Consider the following 20,326-nt stretch of genomic DNA (forward strand, 5'->3'; position numbering starts at 1 on the left):
AGTAATCTAGCAATTTTCAATATTTTCGCAAATCGGTTTCTGAATATTCAGAAATGTATCTAAACGTATTTTGATCTTTTATTTATTTTATTTTTTTTTTTTTTTCAAAATTTTTTTGGTGCATTTAGCTACACATACGGCGAAAAAAAAAACATGATAATCATTAACAAACTCGTTGTGATCACTATAATTTCGTATCTAAAAAAAAAAATCATCGGATTTTACAGTCTATAGAGAAAGTAAATAACCTTCAGTGTCCAAAATTACATTCATCGAGTTTGTTCACTATTGCCATTCGCGAAAGAATGACTGTTTCCACCCCCTCGGACAAAATCCCATGGCATGTACAATTTCATCAAGACGTGCAAAATCCCCGCTTTGATTCTGTTCAAAAAAATCTCTGAAAAAGATTATTGTAAACCTAAAAAAATAATATGATCAACATAGATTTTTAAACGGAATGAAATGAAAATTTAGATACAATTAAAAAATTAAAGACGCTCAAATTGCGAGGGGCGGCAGGCGTGGGGGTTGGGGGTTGTTTGAGGAAGTGGGGGTGGGGTGGGGGGAGGTGTGTGGTGGGGGGGGGGGGTCGTCCGTATTCCCTTGCGAAATTATTTTGATATGCTGTTCACTCGGATAAAGATGTTTTGATCTTACATTTAAAATACAAATTTTTATTTATTTATTTTACCAGTTTTGTTGTTTTCAACTTATATGATATACGGCGCTGCCAATCCGACGGGAATTCATTTTTTATCGAGCCGATTTTTATAAACTATGTGTGAGGTTTTCCGTTCTGACGTCACAATAGCGTTTCTGACGTCTTTAGAGTCAAGCTGTTTTCGCAAAATTTTGTACCATTATGTAGTACTGTTTGCATGCAAAGGGATAATTAATTTGTATTTTTCATTAATATGACATTCTGGAAGCAGGAGAGGGAAAATGCCGAGAACATTCTGAACTGGGCATTGCACGAAAAGTGACGTCAAGGGTCATGTTCCTGACAAAATAGCAAAAAGCTCGAATACTTTGACGAAAAAAATAAAATCAGAATTCAATAGAATACATCCTGAATTTTGAACAGTATAAATGTTAGGACGAAATTCTGCACAAATGGGGCGCATCCAACCTTAGATGATCTTTGACAGTCCTTAATAACTTTGGGTATTCTTACTAACAATCATATACACTTTACTGGTACAGGTAATGAATCAAAATTTCAAATCAATACATATAACGTACGTTCAGTAACCGGTAAGGTTGTTTGTTTTTGTTGGTGATAAAAAATCCCTTTTAACACGTTTTCTTTTAAATTACAGTATCAAATCGATATTTTTTCTCAGATTTAGGTCTTAGAGCAACCCGAACCATCCCCGCCTTCGACTTAGATTTTATCCTCGTAGTCAGACTCGCACAGTCGACAGCTAATTTGCTATACACCCTTTAATTTCGGGACTTAATGCTGGGTAGCTATGCGTAAGAGAGCCGACATATCGTGCTGCCTATGCACGATCGCTCGAGATATTTAGTGACGTCATAAAGTGTATCACGTAATTGGAATTCAGCGTTTGAACAGTTATTGTATCATGGCGAGCTTGTTAAATGTATAATGAAGGCTAAGCTGTTGACGGCTTTGTTTTGTACAGGCTTATCTTGAATAATGCATTAATTCAGAAACATACTGTAATTAAAGATATTGTTTCATATGCATAGTTTAGTTATTTGCTTGAAATTCTTCGAAGCACTGCCACAGATAGACAGGAACAGTTTTTTTTTGTATGATTGATTATCCCTGTAAAACTTCTGACTTTAAAAAGATTGCATTACATCTGACATCGATTGGAAAGTTTTATGAATAAATGGAATTATGATTAAAGGACTTTAACAGTGAATACTTAATGGCATGATTTTTTCGCGCAAAGCAAATTTTTCTAATAAATATTTTCATTTTTGTATTTTTCAAAATTTCGTTTGAAGACTACATCTAAATTGCAAATTCTATTTTAAAACCCGATCTGTTTTACGGGAGGAAAAATAAGTGTTAACCGTCCCCAAGGAATAACAGGTGAAATTTCCCGATGATCTCCAAAATAGGGAATATTTGGTAATGGCGACCCAAAAAAAAAAAAAAAAAAAACAAATAGCGATTTTCCAATTTTCAAAATAGAAAAATTTTAATGAAATTCAGTCGCACGGGGAAAACAGACGATTGTTGCTGCCAAAATCCAGAGGGTGACGTTTTTAATTCACAAAAGCATGTTTAATATTCTGTGATCCCGTTCCATTTCTTCATATAAGCCCAAAATTGAGGTCCAAAATTATGTGGGACTGACTATAATATTTTTACAAAGTTGTTATTTATGATCCTATTAGGAAGTTGGAGTGAAGCAGGAAACGTAGGAAAAGTTAATGTTGTCCACTTTATTTTGCACGGGTTGTTCAATAAATATATATGATCAGTCTATTTTGTGCATGTTAATCCTACTGTTTATACATTAAAGTATGGTCAGTTTATACTATAAAGATACTTTTTGTATACCCCATTTGTTATATTGGGTATATGATAATGCATTTTGCAAGTCTTTTGCCAAGGCACGGTACATATAGAAAGGCATTTTAATGTTTCACGGCTTCATGGCTACTTTACAGACACTGTCAAGCTAAACAACTTCGAGAAACAATTAAGTGTTTAATATTCATTCAGACTGGGTCGTTCAAATTTCATAAAGCTAACATATCTATTTTTGTCCCATCTAAAATGCCTATTAGCGAAGTTTTGCTTTGTATATTAACTTATCGTTACCAAATAAGATGTGACCTGTTTTCAGAAAAAAATTTAATGCTAAATAACATCATAAACTGACTTCTTTGTACTTTCTGGGCTAGGTAAAAAAGTAACAATTACATTAGTAACAGAGAAACGTGAAATGTGGAGATTTGATTCTTGTTACACTAATTACAGGACAATACAGAATACAAATGAATCAAATGGGAACACTTACCAGCTCTAATATCAATCTTGGGGTTCAAAGGTACACAACATGTAAGAAAATATTATCAATTTAGTTGACATAAGTATAGTTTTTTGAAACAGGTAAGCCGTATTAATCTACGAGATGTGGGAAGAGTATGGCAGCTCCCTTTTTGATATGTAGAATGAACACAACACATACATTTTCTTTAGGTTATACATCTCAACCCCACATAAAAATTCTAAATGTGAATGCTGATTAATACTTAATCAAATGTAAGCCTATGCACAAATGCACAATTAGTCACAAGTAGACATAATATTTTTTCCTTCCCCCGTGCCCTTTCTCCCATTTCATGCTAGATTATATGATAGCATACAATTTGTGTGCCCCCGAAGACTGCAGACTAGGAATTGGGAAAATAGGGAAGGATTGTTCTTAATGAAGGGTAACTTTTTAACTTTAATGCTAATATCCCTTTTTGATTTCGTATAGTTGAGATATAATTACTATTGAGAATATAACTCTCTAAATAATTGTTATAATTCTAGAAAATGTCGAATTACAGTATTAAGGTGTATATGAAATAAAGAACTGCTTGATGAAGTGATGTAAAATCTCACGAAAAATGTGTTGTTATTCAAGAAGCCTTCCTAAATATTGACCTTAGAACCTATTAGTTTCCTTAAAAGACAAATAAAACATAAATACCTGAACACTACTGTCTGTAGATTTCAGTGTTTTCATTTCTATTCCCTGAAATATGAACGAAAAAAAAGTCAAGCATGACTAAACATCACATAATGATTATGTCAACAGAAGAAATACGAATAAGTGTTGCATTAGTTCTGTCTTTTCATAGAATATCATTTAATGGGGCTGCCTCCCCTGCGAATCGAACTTCTAAACTGTCTTAAATAAACAACGAAAAAGTAAGGATAATAAATTACTTCTTTTTGTTGTACCATTTAAAGTTTGCTATCTGAATTTGCCACATTTACTATATAATTTATAAAAATATTTAGAATCAACTCTGCAAGAACCAGGATGATTGTTTCTTTCAATTCTTGTAAGTCAGAACAGGCTCAATCAAATCGAGCCTACAGTATTTTCATTCTTGCCGTTTTGAACGTCCTATGGAATTACCATTTTTTCTACCTAAAAATAATAAGGGGAAATATATACTTCGTCAAGCTAAAATAGTTCTGGAGGTTTGCATATAAGTAAAAGCCGATAATTCGTTTTAAAACACACACAACACATAATGTAGTTCGAACGATCAAATTCCATTTTTTAGAATTTCTGTGTTCTCAAGTTATAGGTCAGATACTCCGTCCCTGTCATATATACGTCGTTGAATTCGTGACGCTGAAGAAATTTTCTATAGGGAACAGCAATTTAAGAGGACGAACCTCTTTTATTTTGTATTTGCTTCTGTTTTGGACAAAAGCTAACGCGTAGTAAAAAACTATTTCTACAACTTAATTAGTCAGGTTATTATATGTTTAATGTACACGTCTGTTGCAAAATATAAATATCATTATTTGTAATACGCATCATTAACCTTGTTTATATGCTTTACTCAGCTAAACTCGAACTCCTAAACTTCGGATGTAGTTTGGAAAGTTTATTTTCTTACGCGTCAAATGGAGACATATCGATGGCAAATAAGTGGCCTGGACGCCTTTTAGTTGCCCATCATGAAGATGAATATTTGACTTTTTCCAAAGTGCACAAACATCACTTCCTGGCTTGTCTAATATTTCTTTAAACTGATGTTCGTCATTTATTTGGTATTAATTCAGCGAAGAATTGTGTGAGGTTGTTATGTGAGATTCTGACTCGTTGCGAATGCGACCAGAATTTTGTTGATTGAAAAAAAGATGTCCATGTATAAAACGTGATACGATTTATTCACACTGATAAGTTTCGAAACACATGTCGTTCAATTGGTATTGGTATGAGGAAAGCGAAATAACATTTACCTTTTATGTATTTTTGACATATTTACCTCCCCAAACTCCACTAAATAAGAAGAACATGTTAAAAGGTTTTCTTCTATTTTATCACTACCAGTCCTGTCTTTTAAGGGGATTAACAAAGTTTTTAAAAAGAACAGAAGAGAGGACATTACAAAGATGCAACAATCCAAAATATTTGTAAAATGTCCTTTGGAAGCAAAGAATGCAACCAAGAAAAACAATGGCAGACTCGGTTTGATTTGTTTCAAACATGTCAAAATATTATTGCCAATTCATCCCTTTAGAAAATGTAATCACATATTTTCAAGATTGCGTCAAAGTGGAAATATTGTTCACCTTGGTCAAATTGAGCAGAGGGGTTTTATCCATTGGGATTTTGTCCTACATTCTACATACCGACCTTGACCTTAGATATCAAAATAAATAGCAATTACCTACTGCCCACTGGCAAGGTCATATCGCTCTCAAAATATTGAGAAACCCGCCCGCTTAGCTCAGTCTGTAGAGCGTTGGTCTACGGATCGTGGGGTCGCGAGTTCGATCCTCGGGCGGGGCATATGTTCTCCGTGACTATTTGATAAACGACATTGTGTCTGAAATCATTAGTCCTCCACCTCTGATTCATGTGGGGAAGTTGGCAGTTACTTGCGGAAAACAGGTTTGTACTGGTACAGAATCCAGGAACACTGGCTAGGTTAACTGCCCGCCGTTACATGACTGAAGTACTGTTGAAAAACGGCGTTAAACCCAAAACAAACAAACAAAATACTGAGACGAATCGGTCTTCGTACTAACAGTCAGTATGACTTGTCCCCTTACTCACTCAACTCAAAATAGTTAAGGGTCATTCATGTACATGGAAAAATTAAGAGGCCTGTAGGTCAAGTGGTTCACATTTCAACACGACTTAATACTGTGCAGTAGCTTCCAATTTCAGGGACATCGTCTATCCATGCATATGTTGTATAGAAATAAGAAATATCTGTTTGTGTTTATTTTCAGGAACTGTAGGTCACTAGTTGGTTCACATTTCAACCCGACTTAATACTGTCCAGTAGCTTCCATTTTCAGGGACATCGTCTCTCTATGCATACGTTGTATATAAATTAGAAATATCTATTTGTGTTTATTTTATAAATTAGCTGATATGCACTGATGTGGATTAAAAGCGTATGGTTACTAACTAGAATAATAAACACTTAACAGCATTATTATATCGTATCTCAAAATTATAAGTAACCATATCAACATAAATTATATTATAAATTTATTATATCTTATGTCTTGTATTATTTTCATAATTTCTTTCAAACATTTTACTTTTAGATTTCGCAATATGTTTGTTTTTTTATATTCATTCATTTAAACAAAATTAAAAGCTTAGAATACTGATCGCAGTATCGCTCTTCTGCCTTTTGTACGAAACTTGAATTAGTATTCAATTATTATTCTGATGAACTGGTTAGAAAAAAAAAGTGAAAAATGAAATTATTTATTTTTGAAAGGTCAATGTATTTTTTTTAATGTTCAAAGTCCGTCACGTGGTTTGTTTCCATGGTAACATTTATTTAGTTCATGATTCTCCGCATCTGATTCCTGTTTGATATGCACATATTCATGTTTAATAGTATACTTCATCCTTAGATGTGGCGGCATGCATCTTTTAAATGAACGGTTTTAATGACAAACAAATGTAAAAATTTTGAGCATTCTCGATATGAATGAGAACAAAAGCATCTGCAGATCTGAATTAATCAAACGGCAATTTACTTATCATAGATATAACATCGTTTTTTCAAGTATTTAATCTCAGCGTTTGTCATATGTACGTCTGATTCAGTATTTCGGGAATACTTGCAAACCAAATTCAAGAAGGAATTCCCGAGCCTTCTCTAAGCCAAACTCCTGGATCTCCCACTTGGGAGCTCATCAAAATACCTAATTGTACAATCGTTTTGATTTGTACCAAAGTGATATTTAGTCATATTTCTCAAGAAGAAAGAAAAAAAACAACAACTACAGACTCTATATGACAACAACAATTATAGCATATAATTCATGATGATAAATCAAAGGTCACTCCGGCCCAGTCTTAACAATACATGAATACGTCGTTTTTCAGTGACTCTTGTCTATCTTGAGTCCGGCTTTCAATAGATAAAAGGAGTAGAAATGAAACTAATAAACAAACAAAATATAATAATAAAAGTAATATCATTTAATCACTACAGAATGCAATCGTGTGGCTGCACATATCAATCGCTATGTGTAATACTTATGGTACCACAGCTCTTCTGTTAGTGTTAACACTTTGAGGCTACAAAATTCAGTGTTCGTGGTTCACACTAAATGAGCAATGACATAAATGTGACATATGAAGGCTCATAGTCAGTTCCAATATCCTGTAACTTTCCTGATGATATGATGAAAAACATGTGACCATGTTAGGGCCATTTTATGCCCGTAGTGTGGAGGACTCATTTTGAACAGCCTTTCGTCCAATCAACACTCAGAATTATCGGTAATTTCTGTTAAGCTTCATAAAAGAACTGAATTGCTTTAATTTTCAAAATATGCAGAGGAAATATATTTGGTGGCACAATTTATTGTATTATTAACAGACTTTACGGACAAGTAAATAAATTTGATGTATTTTCTATATCGTATCAACTAGCTTTAAAAATGATATGCATCTTTTGTTCATATATGATCTTTCAGCAACAAGAGAAACAGAAAAATAGGTGTCGTGTATCTTCTTACCGAGATTTTGTGTCTAGCATGTGACGACTATGGAACTTTTTAAATATGACACCTTAACGTGTAGACAATGTGTAATTAGGTTAATTTGCAAATAAAAAATCCTCATTGCAAATGCTATCAAAATGCCAAACATATGATGATAACGGCTATTCCTGACCACCAATGTATCCATAGAAACAATGTTAATTTCAACATTCTGTAGCAGTGATGACAGCGGCAAGGACATCGTTATCATTTCAATAGACCATCGTTTGAAAGAAACTGTATTGGCTTTCTGGCAAGAACTTCATACAAGGTTACATGTAATCAAGGCTTACGCTACATATTATCATTCCCTTAGTTTTAATGTCATTAAATAGGGAAAGATATCCATGGTGTGACTGCGATCCATGTAGGGATATTCTTTTATTTAATATCTTTATATATGCCAATTTCATTAGTAAGTATATAAGACATATTTTGTCAGATGTGCATACGCTACTTTGGCATTATGATGTCCGAGATAATGAGAAAAAAACAACGCTAGGATGAAATCAAACCCGCGAAATTTAGTATTTTAACATTTTCTGTGTATATTTTTAATAACAAATCTTCTTATGGATCATATATCCATTAAGCATCATCAAAATCATCATTATCATTTATGATCATTCTTTCATTATCAAAAATCATCATCACCATCAGCATTATTGTATCCAATTTATTATCACAATTACCAACATCATCATCCATTCACCACAGTGACTGGCATCAATTCCGTATATAATCGGAACGATTTCCGCCATTATCATAATTTTCAGCATTTAATTATAATTATTCACACTCATTATCATCAAAATCATCATCATCATTATAAATAATCATCATTTATATTAATTCATTATCATACTTTTAATCATTTTAATTTGTTTTCTTTATTTATTTTGTCATCATCATGGTTACCATCCACATATGTTAACGTCAGCATTATTAGCATCAGCATGAAGGTCGTCATTGGCATCAATTTTATTTATCACTTTTTTGTAAAAATCACCATCATTGATCATTATCATCAACCATATTTATTATTAATATTTTTTTATCGTTTTCTATCATTATAAATTACTAGTATCTTTCCTTTTTTGCTTATTTATTCATTTACCATTATTCTATCATAATCAACATATATATAGTCATCACAATCCATGAAATATTGCACAAAGTATGCCCATAAATGAATCTAAAAAATACCGTTCGCCAACGTAAAATTATTGATAACAATAACAAAAACAGAAAAAGTGGAAAACCGAAGGTGGCAAAACCTACAATTGAAACTGCTGCAGCCTCGGTTTAATTTAGCTTCTTCATGGATAATGGTTATTTAATGTTAGGTACTTTTGTAAAAGGCTCTGTATGAATTTAAAATCAGTAAAGGGAAAAGCTGAGGGCTTACATGTAGTATGGCCAATATACGTTGCACTTCTCTAGGTGCCCTCAATCGTGAATTGCCGACAAAAAGTGTGTGCTTACAAATGCTCCCATTTTTTCTCCTGTGTGCATGAGGTAACATTAGTTATAGGGATACGCGACAAAGCAATTATAAGCGCTTCGTTCCTAATTTATTCGAAGATGTTCAAAAGTCTATAAGCTTTACAAAGAAAAATGATCATCCATTCAGTACTTATAGAGTTATGTCAGGTATATAAATCAATAAAGGGATATAACTGAAAAACTAAATTTGGAAAGGTTATGGTCCTTAAACATCACTTTTTTCAAAATGTTCTCTATCATTGTATGCAAGTGAATGATAATCCATTTAGTTGCTTTTGAGTTATGCACTGGACATAAAAATTCAGTGAAAGATTTAACTAAAAACAATAGATTATAGTTATTGGTCTTGCAGGCGACCAATCATCATGTCATGTTGATCAATGATGCAAACCTTTTGAATCTACCCATAGATGATAAAGTTGCAGATCAGAAAAGAAATAAGGAAAGACATTCAATAAGGAGAGATAATTAAAAATAATAATAAAAAATAATCTTTTACGCAACGCAACATCTTGTCATGCTGACTTATGACGCAGTAAACGATCGAAAAAAGGAATACGGATGATAGAACGGCAGCTGCAATTATTATACTGGAAACATTTATCCAAGTAATATTGAAATCTTGTGATGAATAGCATAGTTAAGAAACCGGACTGTTAGCATTTTACCTCCAAACGTGACAATGACTTTTGAGCTTCAAGTTTAGGTAAAGCGCAAAATATCGTCTTATTTTGGTAAATGATTTTTTACGGAATGAATGCAATATATGACGGGACGGACCGACAAAAAGCCGGATGACAGACGCAGCTAAATTCTGCCCCCATATTTTCTTTGGAAAAAGTAGGGTTATAAAATAAGAATTTTTTTGACTGAAAATGAGAAACCAAAATAAAATTAATGATTCTTAAAGAAATGCGTTATCGATTTTTACTAGCCGAAGGTAAAGCGACAATAGCGCAGCTAGTGAGCCACAGTGGACGAGTGGTAAAATTTGCCTTCCTTTAAATCACTTGCCCCTCATAGATGTGAGGTCGAGCCCTACCCGGGACATTGAAATCCACATGTGAGAAAGAAATCAAGTTTGCTTACGGAAGGTCGGTTGTTCTACCCAGGTGACGCTCGTGATGAAATAATGCACGGAGAGGCACCTGGGGGTCTTCCGTTACCGCCAATGCTGGAAAGTCGTCATATAACCTATAGCTGTGTAGATGCAACGTTAAACCCAACATAAACAAAATAAAAAATAGCAACTTGAGTTGTGAAGACCTACCTTTGAGATATAAAGGAAATAGCCGTTTTCACTAAATGATGATTCGGAGAGTTTTGTAAAGGACAAAATGAAATATAAATACCTCTTCACTAAGGTCGGGTGCACCCTTTTTCGCTGCCATTGCTTTTTCCTGGAATATAAATGAAAATCAAAATTTAAATGTCAAATATTTGTAAAATTATACATCTAATTTAACTAAATAAATGATTCTTCCGAGTGTGTGCCTCGTTGGTTAGACCTGCAAAATCGTTAGACTTTCTGATCACAATTAAATAAATGCATTATATGGTTAAGATAGTCAGTCAGTGATTTCTGAAGTCATACGTAGTTAAGTGTGTTATTGCCACAGATTATATTGATTATTACCATATTTGAATACATTTTTGAGTGTTAATGCTCATATCAAATATTCGTTTAATTATATGCCTAACATAACAGGGGACCAATGACATTCTGTGAAATACACATTTAAATGGCAGTTAAGGGGACTCGAACCAAGGTCATTGACCTAGCACACAACTAAATGGCAATAACTGGAATTCGAACATTGAGCCTTCACCAAACACACTTCTAAACAGCAGTAACCAGGACTCGAATTCATGGTCTTTATTAAAGACACATCTTAATGACAGTGACCAGAAATTGAACACAGGAATCTAGTCAAGGACGTCTGAAATTCAGTTAACATTACCCGAAACCAGGGTCTTTATCAAACAAACATCTACATGACAGCAACCAGGTCTCGAACCCAGTGCTTTAAGCTGCACAGGAACTATAATTGTCTTCTCGAAATTGTACGTTAAAGAACAAGTGATAAAAATATAGGATAAATGTATGTTTAAAAATACGTTATACGATAAGTTTATATGCTTGGACTGTTCATGGGTTGATTACTCTCGACCAAAGTTTTAGGACGTTTAAGACAGAGTGGAAACATTTTGACTGTTTTTTTCGATCAAAAGATTTATAACTTTTAACTATTTGACCATGAAATAATTAAACCGATAAACCGAATAAGGTAAGTACTGCTAACTGACGTATAGCAAGGACTTCACTACATAATCAGATTTGATTTAATTCATCAGCTGCTTGCTTATTTCGAATACCTTTACTCTCTAAGATGTTAGCATGAACATTCTTAGAAATATTGGGCAAATCTAAATTTTAACTCAAGTACTGCACAGATGCAATCCAGAAATATTTCGCATTGAACTGGTAAGTTGTGATGTGATATTTAACCTACCAAAATTGAACCTTGACCCTGTTCGTCTATATTACATTTTCATTATTGAAATGTAGCATGAAACAGTTCGAGTGTTGTATGAAATATAGCCACACAATCCGACATTACAGAAATGTATAATGTTTTTCAATATTAACTTCACAGGAGTAAAAAGCAACTCAAGACTTGATAGAACTTGTATCAAACGAAGTATTAATTTGATAATCGTTACAGAAATGACGCGTACTGATAATACAAATCGTCGTAACTGTTAGAAAAATAAAGTACGAACCTAAAGACACTTTTAAAACTTGGACTTACACACCCAGAATACTATGGAGATGTAGTCTAAAAATTCGGAAAATTAAACATAGCCCTTATTTTAATCAAATATTTGTAAAATGAGTTAAAAAGTTTATCAAAAGAAGATACGATGCGAAAATCGTGAAGCACAGTGCATGATTAGCGTTTTTTTTTTTAAAATATGCCAGTCCCGTTCAATGACGTCCTATAAGGTCCCGCCTTCCTATAAATTTACTAAAGTCCAGACATGATTTGGTAACTGTTAATAAGATTTCAATAAACTTTTTCACTGTAAAGTACGTTTACTTACACGTCCATACAGGATTATATAATAATTAATTAGTTATATTAGCTTAACATCCAGACGGGCGAGCGTTTAGTCAATACAACGTCGGATGTTAATATATTTCTTCTTTTTTGTACATTTTATATCAATCTACTGTAAATGAAAAGATATATTTTAGTTATCATATAATAATTAGCGTCTTAATATATATATTAACGTTCAGTTACTTTATTTAGACTTCAATATAAAACATATATTAAAAGCAAAATAAAATGTTAATTTTATTTAACTTTACAGACAGTTTATTCTTATGTAAACAACTTTAACCAACAAGCTGATTTAGCAATGAACTATGCACTTTCATTATCACTTGTTTGCCTTTTGATATTAAAAAGCAAACGGAGTAGGTCAGAGGTAGCCATAATGTAAACAACTAATTTGAAATTTATATAAAAATGTATACTGAACATATTTGAGTAGAAATATTTACTTTTGATTCTGAGAGACAGTTCTATCATGAAGAAGAAGATGTCATTTCGCCAAAATCTGTCTAAAATATTTTGACGCATACGCTTAACATTTCAGCATATGTTACAAAATGTTTCCTCCAAGTAAACAGTTCCTGTAAACTCAAAACATAATAAAAAAGAGCAAATACAGTTCCCCTTAGATGATAAAACGTTTCGGGGAGGGAGTTTTATTATTATATAAAAAATTGATATACTTATTTCGGGATCGCTTTACCGTATAAAACTAGACAGGAGAATTAACTTAGTATATAATGAATTCATAGTGTATCGTAACTAACTCCCTTTATACACCATTGATAAATATCTACGCATCAAACTAATTTATGATATGTTAAACAATTTAAAACCTTGACAGCAAGTTTATTCATATCTTTTCCACCCTGTCGTAAAAAAGCTTGTTCCGAAAGTTGATGTTTCTAAAATCTTGGATTGATAAACTAACACCTGTCTTGTTCCTTAGTAAAGGGAGTGAAAATTTGCTTATGCACACTCGACCTAGGGCTAAATGACATGACCACAGAAAGTAAACTAGGATAAACTTATATCACATTTCAATTAAGCAGGACATATAAAAGCTATAATTATAACTGCCTTGTTTTAACTAATGCGCATTAAAACAGAAACTAAAATCGGGAACTGATATAATCAATTTATTTTAAACTTATGTTTTATGGACGTATCATAACATGATTTTCTTATAGATTTCATTACAGAACGTACAACCTGTGGCAATTAGCTTACTCAATATGTTAAAAAAAATAATACTAAATATTTTCAACTTGGTAACAGATAAATTTAATTTGGTTATCTCCCGCACACCTACATACAAAGTCCCCAATGCAAAAATTGAAGGCGAACGATCAATTCAGTCGGTATACAAACATATAATTATCATCTTTAAACATACATTTCTTTTGTTGATATTTAAATGCATATGTTTTATTTCACAATGTCAAAGAGGTTGAGGTTTGAGTGGTTAATGAGGCGGTCAAATTTAACTAGGGCAATTGGTCTGGGAAGTGGGTGTTCTATTTTCGCATTTTTATATTTCGTTTGACCATGGTCCCTATTTTTGGAGAATTTAAGTTTATTTTAGATATATTAATTGAATGTTGTTGATATTTCCGTAAGATATAATTTCGGGCATATGATACAAAAAAAAGATCTGGAGTAAGTATGGCATGTCAAAAGTTGCTTTATCTATGCATCTTACTATTATTGCATTTGTGATTTTGTCATTCAATGTCGTGTCATTCATAATTATTCTAAAATGTGCTATTGTATATTGTATATCTCGTTATTCTTATTGATTCATAAAGAGCAAAGTCTGGTTATATTTTGACATGTAATAACAATTATAAAATATGACCGTAGCTTCTGTGTATTTCCAACTGATACATTGTCTGTTATGAATGCCGTGACTCATAACTTGCATCTTATTCTAAATCAACGTGAATATTACATTTTCAGCTTTGCTACTTATGCCTGATGGTAAGTATCAGATATTTATAAACACTAACAATAAATAGACTAAACTGAAAACGCACAATAAACTATACAGAATGTTCATGTAACATAAACACTGTTCATCGTAACATTTATGTATGTTTTCGTGAATGTTTCAGTCTTATTGAAATGAAATCTTGCATTTCAGGTCATTGACGATTCTTCACCAAGAAGTGCAGAAATGACATCTGTAAGTTGTTGATTGTTTTGGCGTTAAACATTTAGATATAAACAAAAAACATAATCTTTTATAAATGTAGTATATGTTTACATCGAATGTTACATATGAACGATAAACGTTAACTACTCTTTTGAGTTTTATATAGATGTAATATATAAAGAGTTATAACAACAGTTCAACCCACTCTATTAGTTAATAAAAGGATTGCTATTCATGAATCGATCATACAATTCCCAAGTCGATTATTCACGCCTTGATACTAGCACGCCTGTGACCATAGTGATGACACTGGATCGCTCACCTGAGTAATATGAGCTACATGTTTTAAATGTCTAACTGATGCTAATATATTAAGAAAATATGCCAAAAGGTCACATCCATTGTCACTGAAAGTCAGTTTAAAGATTGGAGTGCAAAACTGTATAATAATGCCATCTAAATTTCAACGCTGTATTTTGAAAAGAAAAACAAAACAAAACAAGAAAGTAGGTCAGAAGGTCAAAGTATTTTCCTATATGACTCATATAAAAACTAAGTGACCCAGCGGCGGGGCTTTAAATGGACAATCTTAGTACAGGACTACTAGATAATGCCATATGTAAAACATCTAAGCTCTGTGTCTCTCGGTTTCAGAGATGAACGTGATTTTAATGTTTTGCTTAAAGAACTGTATGCAAATTCAAGGGACATGGGGGCGGGACCAATAATGACACTGGGATAAAAACTTTAACATTCTTGGTAAACAGTTTACTAGACAATGTAACATACCAACTATTTAAGCTCCGGGTCTTCATGTTTCAGAGAAGAGGAGTTTTGAAATTTACAATTTAGTCATATACTGAAAATAAGCCCCTCCCCCTGGCGGCCCTGCTTTTAACATGATAGAACGGCTTAATCAATTTTGGTAGAAAAGTCACCTAGAAAATATTTTGAATAAAAATTTCTGAGAAGAAAATTTTAAAAGATTTTCCTTTCGACTACAATTGCAACCCACGTTCTGAATGGATTTTAATTCTTAGACAATATTAAATGGGTACCCAGGGATAATTTCTCTGAAGTTTGGTGTAAATCTCCCAAGTGGTTTTGAAGATTTGAGATTTTTAAAACTTACAATATAGCCATTGAGAAAAAAAGCCCCGCCCCCTGACGGTCATATTTTTACTGAAATATAACGGCTTATAAATTTTGGTAGAGGGTCACCCAGAGGTCGTTTCTACAAACTATTTTTGAAATCCGACTAACTGTTTCTGAGAAGAAGATATTTAAAGCAGAATAATGTTTTTCAAATGAAGACGGACGACCAGAAAAGCTGGTGGGCTCAAAAAAAGGAGTTATCAGATATAAATAAGCGTGTTAAAGAAAACACGTATCATTTTTTTTTTTTGCTATTAATATATGTTTTAAATTCAATTCTAAATGAAGGAAATAAAATGCTTATTGTTTTATAATTACTAAATAATATCACTCGTTATTAAAATAATTGAAGTCATCTCAGAAAAATAATGATATTGATATCAAGTGTAAATAGATAAAAACTTGTAAACAAATTATTGGCGCACGAATCTTTGTTTGTATACTTTTCAAATATACGGTTGGTTGCTTTTACGTTGCTAGACAGATACAATATGTACCATAATGTTTAAAGTGCTTTTATCTGAAAAACAACACTTTAATCGTACTCACGAAGGCATTTTGTTTTCTGACTTAAGTCATTTCTTACGTATCTTAAGCTTAAGCTGTTTTATGAATAGGACTTGAGTTTTTACTTAGACTTAAGCTGAAATCACCACAAACTTAAGTAAAATCTTAAACTTAAGTCGAAACTTATACTTAAAATGCTTTATGAATACGGCCCCTGAACTTTACATTAGATTTTTAATCCGGCTTTCAACGTAATCCCGCTTGTAATACTTTATACAGTTATAACGTTAATTAAACCTCCAGACGCTCAAACTTAATTCAAATTTAGAAAGAAATCAATAAGGGTAAATTAAACCCTTTCTACAATAGCTACAGGGTAAATTATTCATTAATTTTCACAAAAAATAATAGAAAATCGATCTACCGAATTTCGTTACGAAGCAACAAAAATCGGTATTGATTCCATGCGGTATCATGCGAGCTATTCCAAAAACGCATACTATGCGAATAAAAATTATAGAGTTCCGGTTTACACCATGGGTGTACAACGACCCCGATGAAATCCGGGATATCACTTCCGTCGCCGGTCTTCGCTAATAAGCGTCCATCGGATTAGTAGGCCAAACGCAGTATCCGCACAATAAGATGTCTGCGACACAAAAGATATTTGAAGTCTAAAAGCTGTTAAGTTTGTTGCGTCACAAGCTAATCAACCGCTAACATACAACTATGAAGGTTGTTCTCTTGTTCTGCATCGTACGTCTAGAATGATTATTTTCCATTACTCAGAACAATATTTTTACCTCGTATATTTCGACCATATCGCACAACCTTTATCAGCAAAGTGCCTGGTTAGTGTTGCATAGCGTCACGTGACAATTGGTGATCACGTGACACTTGTCACTTAACCGGGACGAAGGGCTGGAGTTACCTCCAGTTTACAACACTCTCCTAGTGTCGCGTGATCACCAATTGTGACGTGACGCTATGCAACACTGAGCAGGCACTCTGCTGATGAAGGATGTGAGAAACGGCCGAAATATACAAGGTAAAAACATTCTTATGAGTAATGGAAAATAATCATCCTAGAAACCGCTAACATGACTACACTAACATGTTCTATTCATTCGCATTTTCATACGGCGCACATGTCTTGAACATTTTGATTTTTACATTGATACACTGATACACTGGCGCTGACATTTTGTTTTTGAAAACTTGAGAAAAAATCATCCAACGAGTTCTTGAGTTCGGGGAATAAAAGAATACATTCACCTTTGTGTCGCTTTTCAGTTTGTAATTTAAAACCTTTTCTGTGCTTTAATTACTTAGTTATTCTCTGTTAATCAGAAATGAAAATTGCATGCACATTTTTAAGAAATCAGTGATTTTACTTGCAGGCCTGACTGATGTATGGAATGTTATTCTACTTTCATATTATAGAGAATGTTCGGTGCTCCAGAACAGCATGTGGTTGGATCAGTTCACATTTATAGAAACGTGAGTAACTAATTTTCCAATGTAAAAAATAACCCAACCAATTAGAAAACACACAATTTTTTTTTTTATTTTTATGTATGTAGCACCGGCGTTATTATTATTTAAATCGTAAGATTTCTGGTAAATAGTATAACTTAAGAGAACAAGAGCTGTCTCCATAGGATGACACATGCCCCCGATGGCACTTTAAATGAATAGTTATGGCCGATGTTCGAGTTTAGGACCTTTGACCTACGGAGCTGGGTCTTGCGCGCGACACATCGTCTTACTGTGTCACACATTTATGCGTAGTTATTTTAAAATCCATGCATGAATGACAAAGATATGGACCGGACACGCCCATCAATGCACTATCATGAAAAAAGACCTTTAACATCTAAGTGTCACCTTGACCTTTGAGCTACGGACCTGGGTCTTGCGCATGACACGTCGTCTTACTGTGGTACACATTCATGCCAAGTTATTTGAAAATCCATCCATCGATGACAAAGATATGGACCGGACACGCCCATCAATGCACTATCCCTTAATGTCTAAGTGTGACCTTGACCTTTGAGATACGGACCTGGGTCTTGCGCGCGACACGTCGTCTTACTGTGGTACACATTCATGCCAAGTTATTTGAAAATCCATCCATCGATGACAAAGATATGGACGGACACGCCCATCAATACAATAACCTTTAATGTCTAAGTGTGACCTTGACCTTTGAGGTACGGACCTGGGTCTTGCGCGCGACACGTCGTCTTACTGTGGTACACATTCATGCCAAGTTATTTGAAAATCCATCCATCGATGACAAAGATATGGACCTGACACGAAAAATGCGGACAGACCGACAGACCGACAGACAGACGGTTCAAAAACTATATGCCTCCCTTCGGGGGCATAAAAATATCGTTTCGTTATCTTTGCATTTATTAATTGATCGAAGTCACAACGTCTATACGTTTATTACCTTATCCCGCTTAGACATTTAAATAACGTAATCCGCTGCGAAAAAAAACAAAAAAACTAACTATTCATTACGTAATGCTGTCTGAAATTGGCATTTTTTCCTTTGTCTTGTGCTAATCAGTTTTGGGTCGGAGTGGGCGGTGAGGGCAAAGAAAATGCTTCCTCTACCACACCCACTCTTAAAAGTTATCACCTTAAGGTAGACAAAAAATTTGCTGAACTATGAAATGTTACTTACTGCAAACTATGAAAATATCCAGTTATTTCAAGCCAATTTGCCGCTAAGATGTCGTCGTTAAATACACACTAGTAAATCTGCTTCCTTAATGGTTAGTGTTAAAATGCGCATGCCTATTATCCTTGACCATATTACTTCTCGAAAGTTAAGTAAGCGTAAAATTTATCGAAATACACGTTTATTTAATAGTTTTTTTTAAGGATAACGTGCTAAACCTAAGTAAAACATATTTTTTGTCGGGCAACTGATTTTTTTACACATAGTCTCTTGTAATTCTGTATATAAACAATGTACTGTAATTTAAACGATTTTTGCAAACATTTAATTACATACATGACCAAAAAAAAATAGAAAAAAAAAGAAAAAAAAACTGCAACAGTTTGGTTAAGAAAGTTTTAAATTGACAGATAACTAAATTTAAATACTTGTTTTTTCTATCTTAAAATAATAAAAGAAGACGTTTACCCGCCTGAAAAATTCTAATAAAAGTTTGAATAATTGATTGAATGTTTGCTACCGGTAATTATGCTATAAGGTTCGGAGAAAATGTTTCTTCTTCAATACAGTTTACTTGTTGAATTGTTTTAATATGGAGTCAACGTAAAATGACATTGATACTATTCAGTAGAAATAATATCCCCTTTTCTTCCACTAGACATAAATCAAATCGTACCTAATTACCTACTACTAGGTTAAACATTTTTTCTATATTTCCATTTCATTGTACTTTAAATTTGATAAATCCTCAACGAAACTTCCCCCCACACACCCCTCCCCAATCAATATCTTTATTGATAGAACCACCGACATTTCGTAACCAAGAGGAATGTCTTCCTCATATGAAGAATTGACGGTCACGGAGGCCCCCGCTATGTGACAGAGGTATCTCTTCCTTCCATATGATCAGATATATAATGAAACGTTTATCCATTGGATATATATTTTTATTGTTTATTTCTTGATTTTATGGCAAAAATTACGGTTTTCCAAGCGTTATACAGAATTTCAACACAGTCATAAAAGAAGGCATTAGTGACGTTAAAACTAGAAACGTTATTAACGTTCTTTTCAACTTGGCGTTCAGATAATTGTTTGCAGATGTATTAGCCTTACATACCTATCAAAAGAAATAATACATGTTTTTAGTTTTTAACTCAGTACTGTAGGCCATGTAGAAAACGCACCAAGTCCTTTAATGATTCTTCATACGTGTTACATGTACATAGATAGTCGGCGCAACCATGGAACTTAGTACCATGTAAATGTTGACAATTTTAAATGTTCCATTAAACTCGTTGATGTCCTGGGTTTCCTTTTAGAATCAAACTGATTGCTTTCTCTTTGCTTGCAAACCCACTGCCAGTGTCATATCCTTCTATATGCATGCTTGTCTAAAAGAGTCAAACATATGTATATGCTTATAGTGACATCAATCTAAATGATGA

General features: G+C 33.4%; 1 protein-coding gene across 1 annotated transcript in view; it reads right to left on the reverse strand.

Annotated features, from left to right (window-relative positions):
* Positions 1-18,966, reverse strand: part of LOC123551132 (ankyrin repeat and protein kinase domain-containing protein 1-like) — a 217,463-nt gene extending 198,497 nt beyond the window's left edge. Inside the window, exons 1-3 of the mRNA XM_053542067.1 lie at positions 18,882-18,966; positions 10,600-10,647; positions 3,687-3,731 (exon numbers count right to left, since the gene is read on the reverse strand). Coding sequence (XP_053398042.1) covers positions 3,687-3,731; positions 10,600-10,638 — 84 coding nt within the window. The 5' untranslated portion in view covers positions 10,639-10,647; positions 18,882-18,966. The remainder of the gene's footprint in view (positions 1-3,686; positions 3,732-10,599; positions 10,648-18,881) is intronic.
* Positions 18,967-20,326: the final 1,360 nt, after the last annotated feature.

This window comes from Mercenaria mercenaria, chromosome 4 (genome assembly GCF_021730395.1).
Source record: "Mercenaria mercenaria strain notata chromosome 4, MADL_Memer_1, whole genome shotgun sequence".
Taxonomy (NCBI): Eukaryota; Metazoa; Mollusca; class Bivalvia; order Venerida; family Veneridae; genus Mercenaria; species Mercenaria mercenaria.